A 22,370-nucleotide genomic window follows, 5' to 3' on the forward strand; every position below is an offset into this window, starting at 1 on the left:
TGAGGAGTTCTCGTCCTACTTCTGAGCATTATTTGCCATCGATGCATTCATTTGCAAAACCTGATACAAAACAGTGTTTAATCCTCATTATATTTTAATTATCTTACAATGCGTGTATGCTGTAAAAAGTTACTTTAAGTAGGGCAGTTCTCTCTTTCTCCTTTTTCTCATACTATAACTTCCTTTCTTTACTTTATTTTCCCACAGCAGTAAACATGCATGCATAGAAACCTAATCTACACAAAAAAAATCACATATATTCCGAACACCGATCACCCCCCCCCCCCCCCTCCTGTTCCAAATGTCTATAAATTTGCTTCAAACTTAGGACTCCGTCCTTGTTTAAGACCACAATTTCTGATTTTGGAGGTGTTAGACAAGGTAAACCCCTGTAATTCTTCACCCTATATAAAGAACACTCTGTGTCATTTCTAATCTTTTTTCCTTTCCATAATGCCAATAACTTTCTCGTCACGCTTTCACAGCAGCAAATATGCATGCACGGAAACAGATCTAGAGACAACAGACAAATCACACAGGGTATAAAACCAGCTACAGTTGTACACAGCGTTAAGAGCCATCTTCCCACACTTTTTGGAGGTTGAAGAGATGGTCAGCTGCCCGCTGAGTGATGTTGAGGGCTGGATGGACGGCGGCCAGTCCTGGCTCCCCCATCAGGGCTAACCCACAGATCCCCAGATATGTGTGCAGTGGGTCTGAAAGTGCAATGTTCTGCCATGAATGAAACGTACCAAACATGCGTGTGTGTGTGTGTGTGTGTGTATGTATGTATGTGTGTGTGTGTGTGTGTGTGTGTGTGTATGTGTGTGTGTATGTATGTATGTGTGTGTGTGTGTGTGTGTGTGTGTGTGTGTGTGTGTATGTATGTGTGTGTGTGTGTGTGTGTGTGTGTATTTATGTGTACGTGTGTGTGTGTGTGTGTGTGTGTGTGTGTATGTATGTGTGTGTGTGTGTGTGTGTGTGTGTGTGTGTATGTATGTATGTCTGTGTGTGTAAGTGTGTGTGTGTGTGTTTGTGTCTCTGTGTGTCTGTGTGTGTGAGTGTGTATGTGTGTGTGTGTGTTGTGTGTGTGTGTATGTATGTATGTATGTATGTATGTATGTATGTATGTATGTATGTATGTATGTACAGTGGAGTCCAGCTATAACGAACCTGGGTATAACGAAATCCTGCTTTTAACGAACAGCCATTGATTTCCCGGCAGACAGCCTTCTATTTCTTACTTGTTACTTTCCGGCTACAACGAACCTTTTGAACTCATTTGCATAACGAACCCTTCTTATAACAAACACGTTTTCATCGCCCCAGAGCCGTTTTGTCTCTAAAAGTCACAAGGCTTCAACGAACTGATGTCAATAATTCTCTCCAAAGACATGTATGTAGGTGTGTGTGTGTGTGAGTGTGTGTGTGTGTGTGTGTCAGTGTGTGTGTGTCAATGTGTGTGTGTGTGTGTGTATTTTTGATATTGTACATCGCCGTGAGTTCTTGCGAGAGGGTTCTTAATAAGTGTTTATTATTATTACTATCATTATTGCTATTATTATAATGCAGGCAGACAAGGTGACAGACAGTCAGATTGAGAGACATGCAGACAAAGGTGTACATTCAGAGGAGCTATACGCACTTATATATATCTCTGTTGAATTAACAAACTAAACACAAATCACAGGCAGAAAGAATACTATGCCCAAAAGACATGAACGCAGCGAGTGACATTGTGCCAGGTAAAGCGGCTGAAACTGCAGCACAGAAACTGAAAAACAAATTCATGTACAGGATGACCAAACAAACTAAAACCCGAGCCATTAACAAGTGACAGACAGACAAGGGCATGAGAGGGCAGACACGCAATAAAAAGATGCACAAGAGGGCAGAAACATAATGCAGAGAAAAAAACTGAAGAAACCAACCTGGTGAAATATCAGGCCACTTGGCAAGGCCACCAGTGATGGCTGACTGTGTGCTAAGAATGAAGGTGCGACTGCAGAGAAAGTTGGTCAAGTCTAGAACACCCAATAACTGAAAACAAACCCAAAAGGCAAAAGTCTCAGTATAAGATGGAAGAAAACATCATAAACAGAGTGCATGTATAATGCATCTTTCTCAATTAAAATCCACAAGCATGCTTTTAGAAAAAAAACTCTGTTAGCTGATCTATCACAAGAAACTGCTACCACAGCATCACATCAAAATTACTCTGAAAAATGGAAACAAGAATGGTTCATTGATTAAACGCCCCACAGTGATGTGCTTGGCAACATTAAAAATTAAATAAATATTTTCATTTTTTAAATTGACAAGATGGTTATTGTGATTGTAGATAAAACAAAAACTCTTGGACCTTTCTTTGTGTCCCTGCAAATACATGTTCCTTTTCAGCTAAAAAAGAAAGAAGCGGTCTCTGCATGCACCAGATCACAGGTGAAGGGAGATAACCCTATAACAGTCTTTTTGTCTACACAGTCTGTGCCAAAAATGGACTGCATTGTGAAAACGATCTGCACTAGTATTTCTTTAAGGTGGACATTCAACACTCAGCGACAAAATAATAAATAATCAAATAGATCAATAAGTAAACAAATGAAAAATGTACAAAGGAAGAAAAGATAGACTAAATTGTAAAAAGATGCCAGCAATGGCCTGATTTAGACACGTGTTAGGTTCGCCATCACACTTCTTCTTCGTTCATAGGCTGCAACTCCCACGATTTTTACGTGTATGACCGTTTATACCCCGCCATTTAGGCACCATACACTGCTTTCGGGGGATGCATGTTTGCTATTTTGGTGTTTCTATTAACCAACCTTCTTCTTCTTTCTTCTTCTGCGTTCGTGGGCTGAAACTCCCACGTACACTCGTGTTTTTGCACGAGTGGAATTTTACGTGTATGACCGTTTTTACCCCGCCATTTAGGCAGCCATACGCCGCTTTCGGAGGAAGCATGCTGGGTATTTTTGTGTTTCTATAACCCATCGAACTCTGACATGGATTACAGGATCTTTTCCGTGCGCACTTGGTCTTGTGCTTGCGTGTACACATGAAAGGGATAAGGCACTAGCAGGTCTGCACATAAGTTGACCTTTGAGATTGGAAAAATCTCCACCCTTAACCCACCAGACACGGCTGAGATTTGAACCCACAACCTTCCGCTTGGCCATTGCGCCCGTCAATCCATTACAATTGAATCTCAAACTGATCATGCGCTACCGCGGGGCTAATTCTGGAGTATGCCAAGATGCCTCACTTGTAAAGTTGCCCCAATCCAGAAGGAGTAGCAGGTGTCAACAGGTTTGTTGGGACGTCCCTGAAAGCCCGACTGCTGACGGAAGATACACCATCGTTTCAACTTCTCCTTCTGTTGTAGCGTTAAGCTCATGTCTAGCTCATCCATCAAAAACAGGGAAGCTATGGAACAAAACGTTGGACCACCTGTGACAAAGAAAACACGTTCACTTCAACTTCTTCTCTTGTAGTATTATAAGCTCATGTTGAGTTCATCCCTCAAACATAGGGCGGGGTTCAAAGAAACCGAAAATGTTGGATCCCCTTGACAGATTTTAAAAAAAACTAAAGCATATAATTATATATGTAACAACAAAATCATCAATTAAAAGTACTTTTCCCAGATGTATTCTGTTGAAAATCCTCCAGTTGTCAAATAACGATTTTTACTCAAAACTTTTGGAGAAGTTTCTGGAGAGGAAAAATCATCTGCTTCCTTCACACAAGTTTGTTTGTATTTTCTAATGTCATGATTTGTATATCGTGCGTTTCTGTGTGTATGTGTGAGATGTTTATTGGAATTGTAGTGCTTGGAGCTGTGAATCGGGACTTGTGCTATAGATAAACAATTTATTATTACTATTATTATGTAAACAAAAAAACAGAACTCACCATGTGCTTCTCCCCCTGGTCCTTGTCCAACACCTCCTTCATAACTCTGAAGAAAAGAAAAGAAGCAATGATCATAATCTTTAAGGTATAGGTCAACCCCCCCCCCCCCCACCCACATGCTGACTTCAGTTCAGAAGGTAATTGTCAAACTCTTGAAAAATGATTGTGTACAGAATTTAAAATGGTGCTCATACCGGCTGACAAACAATGACAAGAGGTTCTGTTTCAACAGTCTGTGGGTAATATAGAAGGTACTTCTGATCTTTCAAGGCCGTCTGTAGAGATCAAATAAACTTTGACCACACACACACTCCCTTACCTGCCTAGCATAAAGCCACCTTCCTCTTGATAACCAATTATTACTGTGACAAAATCAACAAGTTCTGCCTCAAAGTTAATAACCCAAGTCATAATCATGGTTCTTACATATCACTATGTGTGAGTATGGAAATAGCTATAAAAAGTGTGTTGTGAATAAAAACCGCTCGCGCTGGACCCGAGTACTCTTCAGATTGGCTCGCTCCCCCAGTATGAAAGTTTTTGTCTTGTGCACGTTTAAGACCAAGTGATTGATCTGTGTGAATTACAGGCATTCCCTTTGCTATATAAATACATTGCATGCGAGCCGAGGATGTGCGTGGTGACTGGCCTTTCTCTTTTATTTGTAATTTGATCACAGTGAAAATGCACACACACACTCTCTCTCCCTCACTCCCTCTCTCTCTTCCTCTCTATCTCTCTCTCTTACACACACACACACACGAGTACAGACTCATGCACGCGCACGCACACACACACACACACACACACACACACACACAGTAACACTAACACTAACACATGTGCACAAAATGAACACACACACACACACACCGCGCGAGAGAAAAAGACGTCAAAGACTTTTGACCGTGACGTAATCTTTTTATGACGCTATATTTCTCGTCAATGTGTGACGCGTTCGGCTGTTCTATGAGACTGCCTGGCTGGCTGTGGCTCCGCGAATTCCCCCCGCCGCCAAGTCGTTTTTTTGTGGTTTATTTCGCATTTAGGTCCCAGGTAACATTATGAAGTTTTAATACGATCAATCGGACCTATTATCAAGTTAGTGTATCAACTTTTGAACGAACTGCGCCTAGTAGTTTCCCAGCAATAAGCTGTTAAGTCGAGACACACACACACACACACACAGACAATTAAAGTCTGCTGGACCCTTGTACTAGCGTACTCGGGGATAAGATACTTACTATACTGTTCAGGATGTAGCTGATGGTCTTTTCCTTGTTCATGCCGCTCCAGTCATTCAACATGTGACTGACACAGCATGCACAGTACACAAACCTCATGTCTGTCTCGCTGCCTTCTGGTACACAGCTAAAACTGTAAGAACAGACAGAAAAACTGTTCAACATGTGACTGACACAGCACGCACAGTACACAAACCTCATGTCTGTCTCGCTGCCTTCTGGTACACAGCTAAAACTGTAAGAACAGACAGAAAAACTGTTCAACATGTGACTGACACAGCATGCACAGTACACAAACCTCATGTCTGTCTCGCTGCCTTCTGGTACACAGCTAAAACTGTAAGAACAGACAGAAAAACTGTTCAACATGTGCCTGACACAGCATGCACAGTTCACAAACCTTAATGTGTAACATGCAGCAGATGCACCCTTGTATCTTGTGAGGGAAATGTGACAGGTAAACCATCGTTTTGGTTCGAAACACACTGTCATTTCAAAAACAGATCCTTCATCTATGTACTTTGCTGAACACTTCTGTAGGCTTGTTCTGTGTAGCAGCCCAACACAAGTACAGTGACCGACCCCCCCCCCCCCCCCCCACCTCACTTATAATACCCTTCTTTCTTTCCATACGTTCAACTCATAACCTCTATAAAATTCCCTCCGTTAAAAGAAAAACTTTTTATTTTTAAAAGACATGACTATCTCAGATTTGTTGAAGTCTTGAACGCAGGGCTCCAGAGTACCATCCATCTGACCCACTCCTTTTTAAGACATAGCTGACTATCTCAGAATTGTGGAGGTCTTAAACGCAGGGTTCCACTGTACCTTCCATCTTCTTGCTGCAGACTGCGAAGTCCAGCGGCTACAGCCGGCCGGTTGACACGCGACAGGTCATCTCCCAGAATCAGCAGACACGCCAGAGCCGTGTAGGACATGGTCACATGGCCGCTGTCGTATGCTATGTTTTGTTGCTGGCTCTGCACAATTAACACAACATTAATTTTTTTAAATTCTTTTAGCGACAACAGTTTGACTTATATATATATATATATATATACTAGATGAATACCCGCTTCGCCGGGAAGAAGTTGAGCCGAATACCCGGCTGTGCCGGGGACCCGGCTTTGCCGGTGCACCGCACGAAGGAAGGGAGATAAACACGCAAAACACTGGAGAAGAGTAATACCCGGCTTCGCCGGGACAGTGACCTTCTAAAAATAGTATGACGGGAATATGGATTGAGCGTTGTCGACAGTGACCTTCTAAAAATAGAAACGGGAATATGGATTGACGCCACACGAAGGAAGGGAGATAAACGCTGAAAACACTGGAGAAGATAAGAAAGAGTTACTGGGAATGGAGCCAGAGAAAAACCAAAATCGGTTCAGCGCTGCGCGCTGAGAGCACGTGTTGAAATATCTCATCGAGCAGGTTGTGTCCGGGGTCTACCTGAATATGCCCACCAAATTTGAAACAGATCCATCGAGAACCTTGGGCGTGCATCGCGGACACACACACACACACACAGACACAAGTCGTATATATATATAGATATATATATATAATATTTATCTAAACAAGAGGCGAAGCCATCAAGGCTCACGTAAGAAATCGACAAACAGTAACACACACACACACACACACACACACACAGAGAAAGAGCATAGGTGAAACTGTGCAAGAAAGCGAGACACTAGATCTAGATCTGTCTGTCTGCATGTAGTCTCGGCCCGCTCAAAATAATAATGACCGAGACTTTCAGTACTTCCTTCGCGTGACGTCTAACCCTCTTACGTCATAATGTGACGTCAATGTAATGTGACGTCTTCAAATGTTAGAGTTTCTACCACAGACATACACATGCACGCACGCACGCACATACGCACGCACAGACAGACAAAGTTACGATCGCATAGGCTACACTTACGTGAGCCAAAAAGGTTGGGTCAAAAGACAAAACATCAAGCCCTCATCCTCAAGATTGGACTACTCTTTTTATGTCAAAAGTTACGTAAAAAAGGTAAAGGTATTCCCATAACCTCATTTGATCGTAGGGGAGAGAGATGTTAGAGATCTCAACTTTTCTGGGGCCAGCTTTATGAGGGCGGTGCCCATCTCCTCTTCCTCGCTTCCCTTGCCTTCCCCGGCCCTGAATAGGGTCAGGTACCCATTTCCAGCTGGGTGGACTGGAGAGTGTTTGGAAAAATGGGGTATATTTGTATTTGCCACGAGTGGGGGACAAACCACGACCTCCAGCATGAGAGGCAAGCGCCACTCCGACTCTCACTGTACCATTACACAAAAAGAGTAATAAAAGAATAGCAAGAAGAGAGAGAGAAAGAGAGAGAGAGAGAGAGAGAGAGAGAGAGAGAGAGAGAGAGAGAGAGAGAGAGAGAGAGACAAACAGAGAGAAGGTGAGAGAGAGAGAGAGAGAGAGAGAGAGAGAGAGAGAGAGAGAGAGAGAGAGAGAAGGTGAGAGAGTGAGAGAGAGAGAGAGACAAACAGAGAGAAGGTGAGAGAGAGAGAGAGAGAGAGAGAAGGTGAGAGAGAGAGTGAGAGAGAGAGAGAGAGAGACAAACAGAGAGAAGGTGAGAGAGAGAGAGAGAGACAGAGAGAGAGAGACAAAGAGAAGGTGAGAGACAGAGAGAGAGAGAGAGAGAGAGAGAGAGAGAGAGAGAGAGAGAGAGAGAGAGAGAGAGAGTTACCTTCTTTGTATCAAAAGAATGCCCTAATGTTGAAGACCCACGGAACCCACAATGTAGTAAATTTGTTCCTGAAATTAAAAGATGGAAGCATTGGCACAATAATTGAATAAACACATATTCACATGTGTGCAACTATGCTGTCACAGTAAAATAATATTCTTTACAGTTTCCCCGTAAACACAGTGTGGCTCACCATCTCAGATCTGCCCAGGCTTTTTTTTACATAGGAACTTAAAAAAAAAAAAAATCCATTAAAACATTCCCAATACAGTGCACAGAAAGCACATGAAACTGTGTGAAAGGAGAGGAACAAATCTCCCACCCACCAACCCAAAAATTCGGTCCCATTGGTTTTATCATTAATCTAGGGTACGTCTTCTTATCAACCAAAGTCAGTCATGTTACAAAAGTACCAGGGCAGAACAAAAGCAAGAAAATTTATTTTCAAAAACATCCTGCTGTTTGAATTTACATCAGCTTTTCACACAAAAATCACTAATCAGCTCATGTATCAGTGAAAATGTCCTTTTTTGGGAGGTGTCCTCTCACTGGAGGGGCCTCACATCTTAGTTACCATTGTAATAAATGAATCGATTCAATCTTCATGAACTCATACTAGAAAGCACAGTATTTGTCTTTTCTTTTTATTTCTTGCCCTTACGCGCAGTTCATTTCAAGTTTCATGCTAGAAAAGTTTGCTACTTTCATACCTGAGCTGTTGGGGACCACTTGGAGAGAATAGATCCATTCTATGATGGCTTGCTTTTCCTTTTCAACCTCATGCAATGCTCCCAGAAGATCCAGCCCCGACAAGGCAAAGTAGGCAATGGTCATTCTGCACATACAATGTACGTAACAATAATGATAGTGTTTAAGATTGTTCATGTAATTGAGAGCCAACAGCGAAGCAAGCTCCTTGCACATGTTATAATGTACTGCAAATTTCCATCTGGCACCCAGCTCTGCGATCTGCAGTGCACATTAAGCGCTTCGGCCGATGCAAAACGTTAATCGTGGGACTCCGCCCCAGCTTTATGAAGTATGATCTGACCGACACCTGACTGGACATTTGTGGCAATTATTCAGACTATGACCGATGTCCGACGCCTATAATCAATAATGACATACTTTGAGATAGTAGGACAGGTACTGTAGGTCTTTGGAGGGAACAGCACTAACTTTGCCATAGGTATATATCCAAATTGTTCAATTAAAATTGTATACAACTTTTGTTTTGAATTAACCAATTCCTTTAGACAGAGCAGGAGATAGGCAGGGGGTGTGAGTGAGAGAGAGAGAGAGAGAGAGAGAGAGAGAGAGAGAGAGAGAGAGCAATCTCGAGAGAAGGCCGGGGGAGTGGGCGTACGTGGGCTCCAGAAAAGGTATGCATGATTGAACATTTAATGAAAAGCTTTTCTTCCAAGTGGAAGTTATCTAACTCTGATCAATGACAGCTACAACAACAAATCCGATTTTGACGTCAGCTGCCATAGTGACACCGTTGTTTACCAATGAAAACAACGAGAACAATCAATCTGAGACTTTGCATAATTTTGAACGATCCGAGGATGCTCTTGCCTCTCTTCATTTCAATCTCGCAGTGGGGAAAGAAAACAATAAAACAATCTGAAAATTGATTAGAACTCAGAATTTTATCACGAAAGAAAACAGCGAAATGACTAAGTCACTCAAACGAAAGAAAAACTACACACGATGATGAGAAGAAAGTTAGCCCTGTTTGGAACACCTTTCCTTCACGATCAGGGAGAAATGCCCACAACTTATGATCTAAATTCGACCTGTTTACAAACCTGTGTGTGTCCAGCGACGCAAACTGTCCCGGGATGATCTGAAGCATCCGCTTGAAGTACTTGACATGTTTTTCTCTGTGTAGCTTTCCCGTATCGGCCATTGTCAGGAAGTGCAGAACACCGGGGTAAGGGGAGTAACTCGCACCAAAATGGGTGTGTCCCTCTATCAAGTGTGTGGTGCTGACCTCCCTTTATAGGATGTTTCACACTTCTTCTTTTTCTTCTTCTTTGTTCATGGGCTTAGACTCCCACGTTCACTCGTGTTTTTAGCACGAGTGGATTTTTACGTGTATGACCGTTTTTACCCCGCCATTCAGGCAGCATACGCCGATTTCGGGGGAGGCATGCTGGGCGTATTTTCGTGTTTCTATGGAGGTCTCCCTTTTGCGTACTTCGGAGCGGTGTCACGTGATACGCAGAAATGGGTTGGAGGGCAAGAAGCGGAACGGCTAGTAGCGTCAGTGCGCCGCTCGATGATTCGGGAGTGTTTTAATTGAATAATGTCAAAATCAGGAACAAAAACGGTCGACCAGCCAAAAGAGAAGTACATTACATCATTGAGTGACGTTGCTAAAGTGCGATACTTGGAGAAATTGACCGAAGCTCTTTAGTTTCAGACTACATATAATTTCTGCTTCAGTGTGTGTGCATGAGTTTTCATTTTGTTATTATTCAAGAACTTGTAGTTCTATTTCTAACTTTGTATGTTTATGTGTGAAGCTCTTTAGTTTTAGATTACCTATTATTTCTGCTTCAGTGTGTGTGAGTTTTCATTTCATTGTTATTCGAGAAATGGTATTTCTAACTTTGTATGTCACGTTTGGAGAAGCGATTCTTTTTTCCTTTTTGGGATCAAGTCTGGTGTCTGCTTTAGTGCTTACTTTGATATTACCTTAGAACATTTATTGTGAACCTGTAAATGTGTAATGTGTGTGTGTGTTTTTTGTTCTTCTTTTTTATTTTTTCTATTTCTTTTTACTTTAGTGCTGCTGAAGACAGTAACTAAAAATTTCCCTGAATTCAGTGTTACGTGTTTTTTGTTTTTAATTTTTATATATATGTTGACAATGACAGTTCAGTTAAATAAAGCGTTGAACACATTATATGTATTTTAATTTTTACCAATCTGTCACTCTGTGAATGTGAAGCTGGTGTGAGTGTGATATTTAACACATTACTTTTGATTTGTACCTAATCTCTGCCTTTGTTAGCTCCAGTAGGTGTGTTTTCAACAGTTTTGTTCAATTTTGTGAAACGTTACTGTTTTGAGACAAACCAGACACATATTTTTCCGTTTGGGACAGCTGGGCTCAACATATTAACTTTGTTGACTAAACAAAGGAGCCATTACACAGATACACACTCATTCTGACAATCACTCACCAGATTCTTCACAATTAAGAAATGTCTCAGATAAGACACACGCAAGCTTAAAAAAAAAAGTCTTAAGAACAAAAACGTTACTGCAACAACAATGTATTTATTAGTTCTTACTAAAAATCACATGCTTCAATAAAAAAAAAGCATAAACTGTACAGACATGCTAACCAGCACTGATTAAGGCACACACTTGGAGTCAAAAAGCTATGGCATCAACATAAGCAGTGTTGAATCTGTTTCAAATTGCACACTTCAGTCAAAAAGCTATGGCATCAACATATGCAGTGTTGAATCTGTTTCAAATTGCACACTTCAGTCAAAAATCACATGTCTGACAATGAGTGAATTAGTGTTTCCAATCAATGAACGGTAACTGTTTACATATAAAAACTGACAAAAAAGTGAAAAAAAAGAAAAGAACTGTACACACGCACACTTGGCATCAGATCTCAAAATCAAATAAGGAATAGTGTTGAGTCTTGAAAATGCTTTGAATTATACACACTTGAGCCAGGAAGCAAAAAAAGGAACTACACTCATGCCAGCCAGCACAAGTCATACAGATACTGTACACAAGTCAAATCAATACTGTGTTTCAGGTTTGGCATCCACATAAACAGTTTTGTTTCTGTTTTAAATCACACACTTGTCAATAAACTATACAGACATGCTAACCAGCATTGAATAAGGCACACACTTGAGTCAAAAAGCTATGGCATTAACATAAGCAGTGTTGAATCTTGTTTCAAACTGCACATTTCAGTCAAAAAGCGAGTGAATCGGTGTTTCAATCATTAGCAAAATTAATACTGCTGTTGAGTAAATCTCGGTGTCTTCCTCCAGCGTCGACTTTCGGAATTCTGAAAAATGCAAGAGCATTTTCTTTGTTGCTTCGGCTTGTGCAACCGATTATGCAACAAGTATTCACCATCTTGAATGAAATTTAGCCAAATCGTCGACGCAAATACGGAATCGCCGCAGCGAAACTTCGCGATCGGCACCACGCTTCCATGTTTTCGCTAAGCGGCGCGGTGGCTTCTTGCCCTCCAAGCCCCGGTGCGCACGAAGTGATGACGTCAATAGGGAGACCTCCATAACCCACCGAACTCGTCTGACATGATTACAGATGATCTTTTCCGTGCGCACTGACTTGGTCTTGTGCTTGCGTGTACACACGAAGGAGGTTAAGTCACTAGCAGGTCTGCACATAAGTTGACCTGGGAGATCGGAAAAATCTCCACTCTTAACCCACCAGGCGGCAGCTACCGGGATTCGACTGAACCGTCGGCAGGCTGACTGACCACTGACCCAATCACTGAAGCCTAGGAGGCCGACGTCTTACCACCACGCCACTGCGCCCGTCAGTTCCACACTGATCTAAAAGATGTTTCACTTTCACTTCTGTCTCATTCACCCAATATCGGCTATTATTACTTTTTTTTCAAATGAACTTCAAGTTAAACTGAATAACTTGACTTTCGGCCTATAGCGCGGGTCCCGGCCCGGCCGGCCAATAATTGGCTCCTGGCGCTTTAAATTTCAGTTTAAAACAAACAAGCACGAATTTTAACGAACATACAAAAGCATACACATATCTGAGACAACAACGACAAAAAACACCAAGCTAACAGGGGGTACACGACAACAGATAGTAACACACATACATACACAGACACTGACAGACACACACACACCGTGGCACATCATTAACAGAGTCATAGGCCTACTATTGAGTGAATTACCGTACTGTAGACAGGTAATAATACGTTATTCACCAACAAAATAACTTAGTTAAACAAAATCAAATCTGGCAAAACAAATAAGCAGGCAAAAAACAAAACCCACAAAGAAACCTCCAAAAAAACATGGACGAAACAACAAAGCGATCGAACGAATGAATTGACTACCTGTCACTCATTCAACAACCGAGTATGCATGGGGTCTAGTCAGTTCAGATATCTGTCACTCAATTTTGCTGTGGTATCCTAAGTCTAAAAAGTAGAAGGAAGCATGGAACTTCCAAAGTAACGCTCACTGCGGGGCATACGGCCGTTTGCACCATAACCTCAATAAGTAAGAGACAGCCGATTCTTACCAGACGAGTTATCAAATGTAGGCTACGCTGATATCGGATCAAGAACACAATCATCAGTGTGTACTATAGTTGCATTATTATAGCATGGTTACACAAACACGCAGTTGCCACTGAATTTGGACAAAGAAAGAATGAAACACAAAATAAAAACAATATAGACAAGAAAGAGAGGGGAAACAAACAAGCTTTTGAGATCGTCGAAATGTGTATCAAGGAGCTTTATGTTGAACTAGATGAATACCCGCTTCGCCGGGTACGGCTTCGCCGGGAAGAAGTAGAGCCGAATACCCGGCTTCGCCGGGGACCCGGCCTTGCCGGGTGCCATACGCCGGCTTTGCCGGCGCACCGTACGAAGGAAGGGAGATAAACGCGCAAAACACTGGAGAAGATAAGGAAGAGTTACTGGGAATGGATGTACAGAAAAACCAAAATCGGTTGAGCGCTGTGCGCTGAGAGCACGTGTTGAAATTTTTCATCGACCAGATTGTGTCCGGGATCTACCTGAATATGCCCACCAAATTTGAAGCAGATCCATCGAGAACTTTGGCCGTGCATCGCGAAGTGACACAGACAGACAGACAGACACACACACACACACACACACAAGCCGTATATAGATATAGATTTTATGCATCAGTGTCATCGCCTCACATACAGGCCCCGGACAGCAGGCGTACGTCGATCCGACGACACCTTTCACACTCTGCACCCTTCTTTGTGCTCAGGTGTGTTTAAACGGTGTGTAAAATAATCCGTGATTCACCAACAGCCTCGGCTCGCATCAGTGTTTGATAAAAATGAAATTTAGCCTGATGAAGAGTCGACTAATCCGAGAGTTCTGCGCAGAATGTTTGGGAACATTCGTTTTGATGGTATGTATTTCATTAACAAAAAAAATCCTTCTTTAAACACTATTCCTCACCTTTGTGTTTTTCCCTTATCTTCCCAGTAACTGACCCCGTCCAGCATTTTGTTATCTTTGTATGTCACGTTCGTTTAACTCACTGATATTCGATGACTGCATGTAGGCTACCTTCCTTTGTGTTGTGAAGAGACCTTCGTATTTGTCTTTTCTGTTTGCCTCAGTGGCAAATCATTTTTCATTTCATTTTTCATTTTCATCATTCTTTTTTATTTTTTATTTTTATATATATTCTGATTGTATTACGCATTTTTTTTTAAACATTTCTTTTCATTTCTCTGCTTCATGTCTAGTATTTGTTTCAGCTGGACAGGTTGTTAGACAAGGCAATGTGCCTTATACCTTTTCCTTGTAAAACAAAGTTCGTTCCTTGGTTCGTTCGTTCGTTGAGTGGTACACTGCTACCGCTGAAGCTCAAAATCCAAAATGTCCTTTTGTCATTCTGACAATGATATTATATATGTTACAGTAAGAACCCGTACCTAGGGAATACGAGTAATTCCTGAGCATTTTAGTGAATACACGTAATCCCCGTTTCACTCAGGGATTTCACGTAATCACTGAAATTCCCAGTGATTACGCGAAATCCCTGAAATTAGACCTGTCATTTTACGGGTTCTTACTATTGAGCATTCAGTGAATTCGCGTAATCTTCATCTCTGAACACCGACATTACCTATGACATAATTGACAGACGAGAAGACGCAGACCAATACAGGATAGCCGTAAAAGCTGGTATTCTCAGTGGTCTGTATTCCAGAAATCAATTCGATCTGTGCCCTCAGCGCCTTCTAAACGCTGACGAGATGAACACTGAAAAAAACCGTTTCATTGCGTTCGGCGGCGGTGATTTCTCAATCCGCTTCAGGTGGACAAGATGCAACTGTACTGGCGCCAAAAAGTGTAGGACAAGGCGATGTAAATGCCTTAAAGCTGGGCTTCTGTGTAACTCACGCTGTCATAGCAGCCTCAATTGTTGTAACAAGTAAAAATGTCAATGGTTTCTGCCATTCTGGCAGAACGCATCAACGAAATCAACAGGCGTCGTCGCGAAGCAGCCGATGCACAAACTTCTCAAGCAGAAAGGATGGTTAAAAGAAGTTGCGTATACTCTGCGAGCTGGCGAACAAGGAATGATTATGCCAATGGTTTCTGCCATTCTTGAGAATTTTTAAATGCTTTGTTTTAGGTCGTGGAGCAGTTTACGTTGTGTGTGTGTGTGTGTGCATGCATGCATGCGTGCGCGCACGTGTGTTTGTGTGTGTGTGTGTGTGTGAGTATGAGTGAAAGAGAGAGAGAGAGAGAGAGAGAGAGAGAGAGAGAGAGAGAGAGAGAGAGAGAGAGAGGGAGAGAGAGGGGGAGAGAGTCAGTCTGTTTTACCTTTCTGAATGTTTGACCAATAAAAATCTGCATACTGTATTATATGTCAATATTTGCATTTTTTTTAACCAGACCAAACCAGGTTTGCCATAATAGTCGCAATGATGGATCAAATGAGCATCAGGGATTACGCGTAATTACTGGGACAATTTTTCAGGTATTACCCGTAATCACTGGAAATTTCAGTGATTACGTGAAATCCCTGAGTGAAACGGGGATTACGCGTATTCACTGAAATATTCAGGGATTACGCGTAATCCCTAGGTACGTGTTCTTACTGTAACATATATACTTACACGCCAAAACGTTCCGCGTTAATAAGCGGTCTGTTGGTATTTTCAGAGCATGGCACTGACGGCCATAGCCCAGCGTGTTCTTGGAGGGGAAGCAGCAGGCTCACAGGCCACAGTCAGCTGGGCCACTGGTATCGGTGTCACTCTGGGTGTCTATGTGTCCGGGGGCGTGTCCGGTACGTAAAGAACTGGAGATTGGGGGCGGATGTTGGGAAAAACCATTCAAGGGGCCAAGCCACGGTCAGCTGGTACTTGTGTCAGCCTTGGTGTCTAACATTCAGGGGAGGGGGTGGGGTGTCTGGTAAGTTGAAGGGGTCAGTTCGTTATCAACGCTAGTGGCATCCTGAACTCAGGTCAAAATGAGTTCGGATCATTCTCTCCCTAACAGGATGCCTTGAGTTTTCCTTGTCTGGCAAGGAAACCGATTTTTTATTTTTTTTTAAATATTTTTTTTTTTACATATTTAGAGCTTTTTGCAATGTATTATTGATATAAGCAGATTCGCGATCGTCGATAATGATTTTTCATGGTATTTTGTAATTTTTAAATTACAAAGGAATTGATATGCAAGACAGTTTCAAGCGAGCTATTTTTCGCGGCTGTATTTACTGTGCAAACAACTCTAAATATGGCAAAAGTGTCACGTGATAATCAACCGTTTGGTTTCGGCGCTAACTGGTGCAGACGATTTTTTCTGTAACTAGTTGAAAGTGATGAAACCATATATATTACGGTCTCCTTCCGACAGCAGTCCCAAAATGTCGACTTGTTTTGACCTTAGAACGATGTCTTTATCATAACTGTGAAGAACAGAACGGCGGAGATCACTGTCGAAGTCGGCCAATCTGCAATCATTCTCGTCTCGCGAACACTGATCTCAAATTTAGATCAGTGCTCGCGAAAAACATATGGGAGATAACTCTGTATTTCTAGTTTTGATAGATTCGCGTAGGACTGTAGCGTCCGGTCAGAGAGACAACTGGCAATAGCCGTGGAGCGATGCTTATCAGAATGCGCTAGTGGGAGAGTGGAGAAAAATGAGAGGCTGCAAAAAAACAGCTTTCAAGCCAGTTGGGACATTTGCACGGTGTACTCCCGGTTAGCCGTATCTCGTTTGGCCGTATCAGTCTCGTTTGACCGTGTCTCGTTTGACCGTATGCATTCATTTGAACGGACTCGCAGTCTCGTTTGACCGTATTTGCTCATGTTTCGTTGTTTTTCATTTTGTTTTTCACCCACACACCCACACACACAAATCTCAACTTTTGTTAAATGGCAGGTGTATCCGCTAATAACAATAAATAGTAACACAGAGATAACATTGTGTTCTTCAATTAAACATGTTTGTCAATTAAGAAAACCAATATGCCATGCTACTCAATGTCACACGTCGTAATAAAAACGACTAACAGTTGTTCTATAGAGGTTGAGACGTGAAACTGAGACAGAGTGAGATTACCCCAAGCTCACAACAGCTGCACAGGCATCGATATAACTTGTAGTGTATCTTTTTACTGTGTCCAGCTCTTCTTTCAACCGTTGAAGTCGCTTTGATGCGTGAACGTATCGCCTTTTGCGCGGCTGTGGTGGTAGCCCAGCTCTCAAAAGGCGGAGTGTTACCTCATTTTTTTCTTGCTCTTTCCTCAGCAGGTTTCAGAGCCTGTAGACAACACGATCAGGTAAAATCCTACGGTCAAACGAGACTGTCCAATACGGTCCATCGCTACAACGCTTCGGTTACTGTCACGGTTAACTGGGCGGCGGCTACATCAATCATACGGTCAAACGAGATACGGCCAACCGGACCCTAACCATTTGCACTGCTTTCAGAAGTAGTATTATCTATAGTGGGTGAGTTTGAGAGAGTGTGTTGTAAGAGAGAGCGGGAAGGCAGTCACAGGTGGATAGGGGGGGGGGGGGGGGCGGGGAACTAGGTGACATGTATGAACACTGGTATACAGAGGTGAGGCAAAGAAGAAGAAGAAGAAGAAAAAGAAGAAGAAGAACTTGAAACCTAGACAAACTGAACACACACACACACACACACACACCCCCCCCACACACACCGTCACACACACACACACACACACACACACTTATATGCTACTTCAAATATCCCTGCACTTCATGTGCTGATGAATTCCAGCAGAACTTGGTCATCCCCAACCAACATTGCTAACCTCGGTGACACCACGGGCAGCACTGGATGGTTGCCTCAGGCTGTAGATGTCCCACAAGTATTGCTTTGCCATGTTTATATTCTATGCAAGATAGACTAAGTTTAAAAGATGACAAAACAATCGTTAGTGAAAATGGTCATCTGGAGCTCTGGTTGGGCAAAACTAGGTCAAAATGTTACCGGAATCTCAAACCCATGTTGGGACGGGTAACGAAAACGGCGAAGAAAAAAAAAAAAAAAGAAGACATGTTTCACTTCTGCTTACAATATTTATATTCAGGAGGCCATATCAACCCAGCAGTGAGCGTAGCCATGGGGGCCCTAGGTCGTCTCCCTTGGTACAAAGTTCCGGTGTACGTTCTGGGACAGTTGATAGGCAGTTTTCTGGCTTCGGCAATGGTCTTCTTCATTTATACAGGTATTTTCAACACTTTTATCCCCCTTTTTTTGCTCCTGAACATTTCATGTTTTTTTTCTTCCAACCGTGGCCCCTGTAAGGCTATGGCCTACAGACATTTCGAGCTATCGTAAAACACACGAATCTGCGTGTCCAACACTTTCGGAATTTCGGCATTGAAATAGGCCTAGTTACATCAATGTCTGCAAAACAACGAAAATACAGACACCAGCAATAGCAACAGCAGCAGCGCCAACACTACACTCAATGATAGCTGGATAGGGCATGATAAAGACAGACTAACAGTGCCGCACTAAAACCTGCGAACAAAAATTTAAGTGTCTCCTTGTCAAATTGTGCTTTATACACTTTCGATTTTTATTTTTTTTATTTTTACATTTGAGACGATTGTAGTTACATGATGTCTGTATTCTAGATGCGCTCAACCAATATGACGGGGGAGAGAGAAAAGTGTTAGGAGACAAGGCAACAGGTGCTATCTGGGCCACCTACCCTCAGCCCTACGTGTCCACCTGGTCTGGGTTACTCGACCAGGTAAGCTTCCTCCCACATTCAAATGCTTGACACTGTGGGTAGTAACTCTGTACACTGATGTATGTGGGAAACAATAATTGTGTGCTTGGTCTCAACTAGACGGTACGCCGGTTAGGAGGGAGGACACGAAAGACTGACAGAATGGCAGACAAACAATTGTAGCAAACGGACGCCTGAGAAGCTGGGACACTCGCACAGATGAACAAACGCACGGACGGACAGCCAGCTCAATTTGATGTAAACTGATAATCTAAACTGTTAGGATAACATTTTACATAGTGCTGTGAGGTTACCCCCATGTTCGCGTGACATAATGTATCCGTCCAACACTATTGCAGACAAAACCAGCGCAGTGCTTTAGACTTAGACTTCAGCCTAAAATATGAACAATAAATTCTGACGTCACTGGGGGAACGCAAACGACACGCATTCTTGGGGTGACAATTAGGTCATATGCAGCCGTAGGTTTTAGTCGACTGTTATTTTTCTCCATTTTGGCTCTGTCAGCTTCAGAGATTCCGCCAGCTTCTGTCAATTTCAGTGTAAAGACATTTCTTCAATCTGAAACACCCTAAAATGGCTTACCACACTTGCAATTTACTTTTTCATTCCAGGTTTTCAGCACCTGCTTTCTCCTGGTCTGTATCCTGGCGATCTCCGACCGACGTAACATGGGTCCTCAGTCAGGACTGACCCCTATCAGTCTTGGTCTGATTGTCGTGGCAACCAACATGACCTTGGCCTTGAACTGTGGCAATGCCATGAACCCTGCGCGTGACCTTGCCCCTCGTCTCTTCACAGCTGTAGCTGGGTGGGGCACCGCGCCTTTCAGGTGATGATGATGATGCCATTTTTGATGATGCCGATGACGACGACGCTGATGATGATGATGATGACGACGATGACGTCATCATTACTGAATCGATAATGATGATGATGATCATGGTGATGGTGATGATGATGATGATAATGATGATGGGGTGGGGGTAGGGGTGGTGATGATGATAGGTATAGTGGTGGCGAATGTCATGAGGACATACAGTATGTACATCAATCTAACAGAAGCCTCCAAGCTCTTTGTGAGGCTTAGAGCGCAAGAAGTAGTTAATTTATCAAACGTCTAAAACCGATGTTATGCAGTTCAGCATTCGTCAACACTCAAACAATGCGAACTGCTTTGTTTCGATTGCAGTTTCAGGAACTACAACTGGTGGTGGGTCCCGGTGGCCGGACCAATCATTGGGGCGCTGCTGGGTGCCGCCATTTATCAGGGAATTGTGGGACGGCACTGGATCCACGATGACGCACAGAAAAGTGACTCCGCGAGCCAGACGGAGCCTCTTCTGGCCATGTCCAGCCAAGTACTCAGATATAGAGGGGAGACTGCAGAGAAATCAAGGCAGAATGCAGACGCCGACAGCAGTTAACTAGAAATTTGACTGACTAGGCATAGCACAGGTACAAGGACTGTTTATATTTGGGCTTAACCAGTGGTAGGTTCAACTCACTGATCGTAATTTTTAGCTAATGATTATGTAATATCAGTGCGAGTGCAATACATCATTAGGGCAAGGGCAAAACAACAAAAGCAACAGCAGCAGCAGCAGCAGCAGCAACAGCAGCAGCAACAACCACCACCACCACCAACCACCACCACCACCCACCACCAACAACAACCGATTTTGCTTATTACGTTACCCGTGTTAATAAAGAACAAGCAATTCTATCTTATCTGATCATATCGTGTCTAAACTTATCTTCTTACACGGGATTTACTTTACTCTCGCGGCTATAGTCACGTTTGTCAATTCTGTCAGTTGGCTGAGACACACAATTGAACTGATATTCATAGAAGAAGGCACACAGGAACAAGTTGATAAGTGATTATCATCTGCCTTTTTTTTCAGCTCTCAGTTGTGATAGTTTTGTCATGACCGGCCAGTCAGATAGTTCTGAGAATGTAGGAAGAGAGTTTATAGCTTATGTTAGTCATTCTTGATGGAGAATGTGACCACAGTTATTTCGTTTTCGAAGAGTAAAATCGTCGCTGGCAGGGCATCCTTTCACATACTAAACAGTTAGTATGACAATGGTTAATAAAACGTATTGTCATCTAAATAATTATGTCTTTGGAATGGTACTTTATCACAGTGGTCGGTACAGATGTTAACTCTGTGCACGCACGCACGTGTGTGTGTGTGTGTGTGTGTATGTGTGTGTGTGTTTGTGTGTGTGTGTGTGTGTCTCTGGTGTGGGTGTGTGGGTGTGTGTGTACGTGTGTGTGTACGTGTGCGTAAGTCTATGCGTGTGTGTGTGTGTGTGTGTGTGTGTGTGTGTGTGTGTGTGTACTTGTGTGCGCGAGTGCATGTGTGCGAGGCTACATAGTCTCAGCTTCTTGCAAGTCAAAAAGCTACTTTCTGCTGTTGTTTCCCCTTTGATAATAATAATTCTTCTGTTATAATTTAAAAATGTTTAAGCAAACACAAATGATGTTCTATATGAAACAGCCTGTCAAGACGAATCACGGTAGTGAATGTATGTCACAAACGTGCATCCGCAGCACTTCCTGAGCCATGCACGTCACAGCCATTCAATTTGATAACCAGGAAAATGTCAGTCAGATGCATAATTGTAAATAGCCACTTGTTTCTTTGAAGAGGAAGAACACAACCCCCCCCCCCCCCACACACACACCAACACACATACACACACACACAACACACCACACACATACACACAGACAAACACACACACACACACAGACAAACACACACACACACACACACACACACACACACACACACACACACACACACACACACACACAACACACACACACGAGCTCGCGCGCAACCAGGATGTAACCTTAGCTTTCTTCCTTAAAGCCATATGTACTCGATGACTATACACGCTAATTGCTTCAGGGGCGGACGAGGGGGGGGTTTCTGGGGTTTCCGGAAACCCCCCCCCCAGCCAAAAAATAAAAATATTTTTGTGTGTTTTTTTGGGTTGAGTTTCAATTTTGTGGGTATTAATCAGTGACAAAATCTGCTGCCTGGAACTGGTAATGATCATCCTCAGAATGCACCAGCTTGCACCATTTTGCATCCTTTTTTTCAAAATTTTCCGGGGGGGCATGCCCCCGGACCCCCCTAGCAAGCTAGGCGCTTCGCGCCGTCGGCTCGGCGCTTCGCGCCTTCACACCCATATCTTCACAATATACTTTTGGAAACCCCCCCCATAAAATGAACTGATCCGCCCCTGTGCTTTACCAACAGCTGGAGACAGACTAAATTAAGTTCCCTGCAACATATTGTGGTCTAGGACCCCTTAAATGTTGAGATATTTGAATTTTCATTTTGATCTGGATCGTCCTATTTATAGATTTGGCAACACATGTAACGTTGATGCAAAGGAGAGAACACCGCGGCTTTGTTGACATCCTCACTTTTTCAGAGGCTAGAACAAGCTGTAATGCATGTATTATGGTC

The 22,370-nt window shown here is 42.8% G+C and overlaps 2 protein-coding genes across 2 annotated transcripts; one reads left to right on the forward strand and one right to left on the reverse strand.

Annotated features, from left to right (window-relative positions):
* Positions 1 to 285: 285 nt before the first annotated feature.
* Positions 286 to 9,862, reverse strand: LOC138980585 (geranylgeranyl transferase type-1 subunit beta-like). The gene is made up of 9 exons (XM_070353487.1): positions 9,679 to 9,862; positions 8,578 to 8,702; positions 7,868 to 7,935; positions 5,988 to 6,139; positions 5,160 to 5,292; positions 3,916 to 3,961; positions 3,266 to 3,450; positions 1,932 to 2,040; positions 286 to 716 (listed from the first exon to the last, which is right to left on the reverse strand). Exons 1-9 carry the CDS (start codon positions 9,777 to 9,779, stop codon positions 571 to 573), a joined length of 1,065 nt encoding a protein of 354 aa, XP_070209588.1. The 5' UTR covers positions 9,780 to 9,862; the 3' UTR covers positions 286 to 570.
* A 3,967-nt stretch (positions 9,863 to 13,829) lies between these two features.
* LOC138980592 (aquaporin-7-like) lies at positions 13,830 to 21,000 on the forward strand. Its single transcript, XM_070353500.1, has 6 exons — positions 13,830 to 14,025; positions 15,798 to 15,924; positions 18,208 to 18,345; positions 18,761 to 18,879; positions 19,494 to 19,711; positions 20,072 to 21,000. Exons 1-6 carry the CDS (start codon positions 13,951 to 13,953, stop codon positions 20,304 to 20,306), a joined length of 912 nt encoding a protein of 303 aa, XP_070209601.1. The 5' UTR covers positions 13,830 to 13,950; the 3' UTR covers positions 20,307 to 21,000.
* Positions 21,001 to 22,370: the final 1,370 nt, after the last annotated feature.

The sequence above is a fragment of the Littorina saxatilis genome, linkage group LG1 (assembly GCF_037325665.1).
Source record: "Littorina saxatilis isolate snail1 linkage group LG1, US_GU_Lsax_2.0, whole genome shotgun sequence".
Taxonomy (NCBI): domain Eukaryota; kingdom Metazoa; phylum Mollusca; class Gastropoda; order Littorinimorpha; family Littorinidae; genus Littorina; species Littorina saxatilis.

Bases quoted from the DNA above. Each gene is read 5' to 3' on its own strand.
- LOC138980592 (XM_070353500.1), top strand. From the start codon at position 13,951: ATGAAATTTAGCCTGATGAAGAGTCGACTAATCCGAGAGTTCTGCGCA. The intron at 18,880-19,493 runs GTAAGCTTCCTC...TTTTCATTCCAG, and splicing joins GGTCTGGGTTACTCGACCAG to GTTTTCAGCACCTGCTTTCT. The intron at 19,712-20,071 runs GTGATGATGATG...TTTCGATTGCAG, and splicing joins TGGGGCACCGCGCCTTTCAG to TTTCAGGAACTACAACTGGT.
- LOC138980585 (XM_070353487.1), bottom strand. From the start codon at position 9,779: ATGGCCGATACGGGAAAGCTACACAGAGAAAAACATGTCAAGTACTTC. The intron at 7,936-8,577 runs GTATGAAAGTAG...TTTTAATTTCAG, and splicing joins AGTGGTCCCCAACAGCTCAG to GAACAAATTTACTACATTGT. The intron at 2,041-3,265 runs GTGAGGCATCTT...GTTTGTTTTCAG, and splicing joins GGATTGGGGCAACTTTACAA to TTATTGGGTGTTCTAGACTT.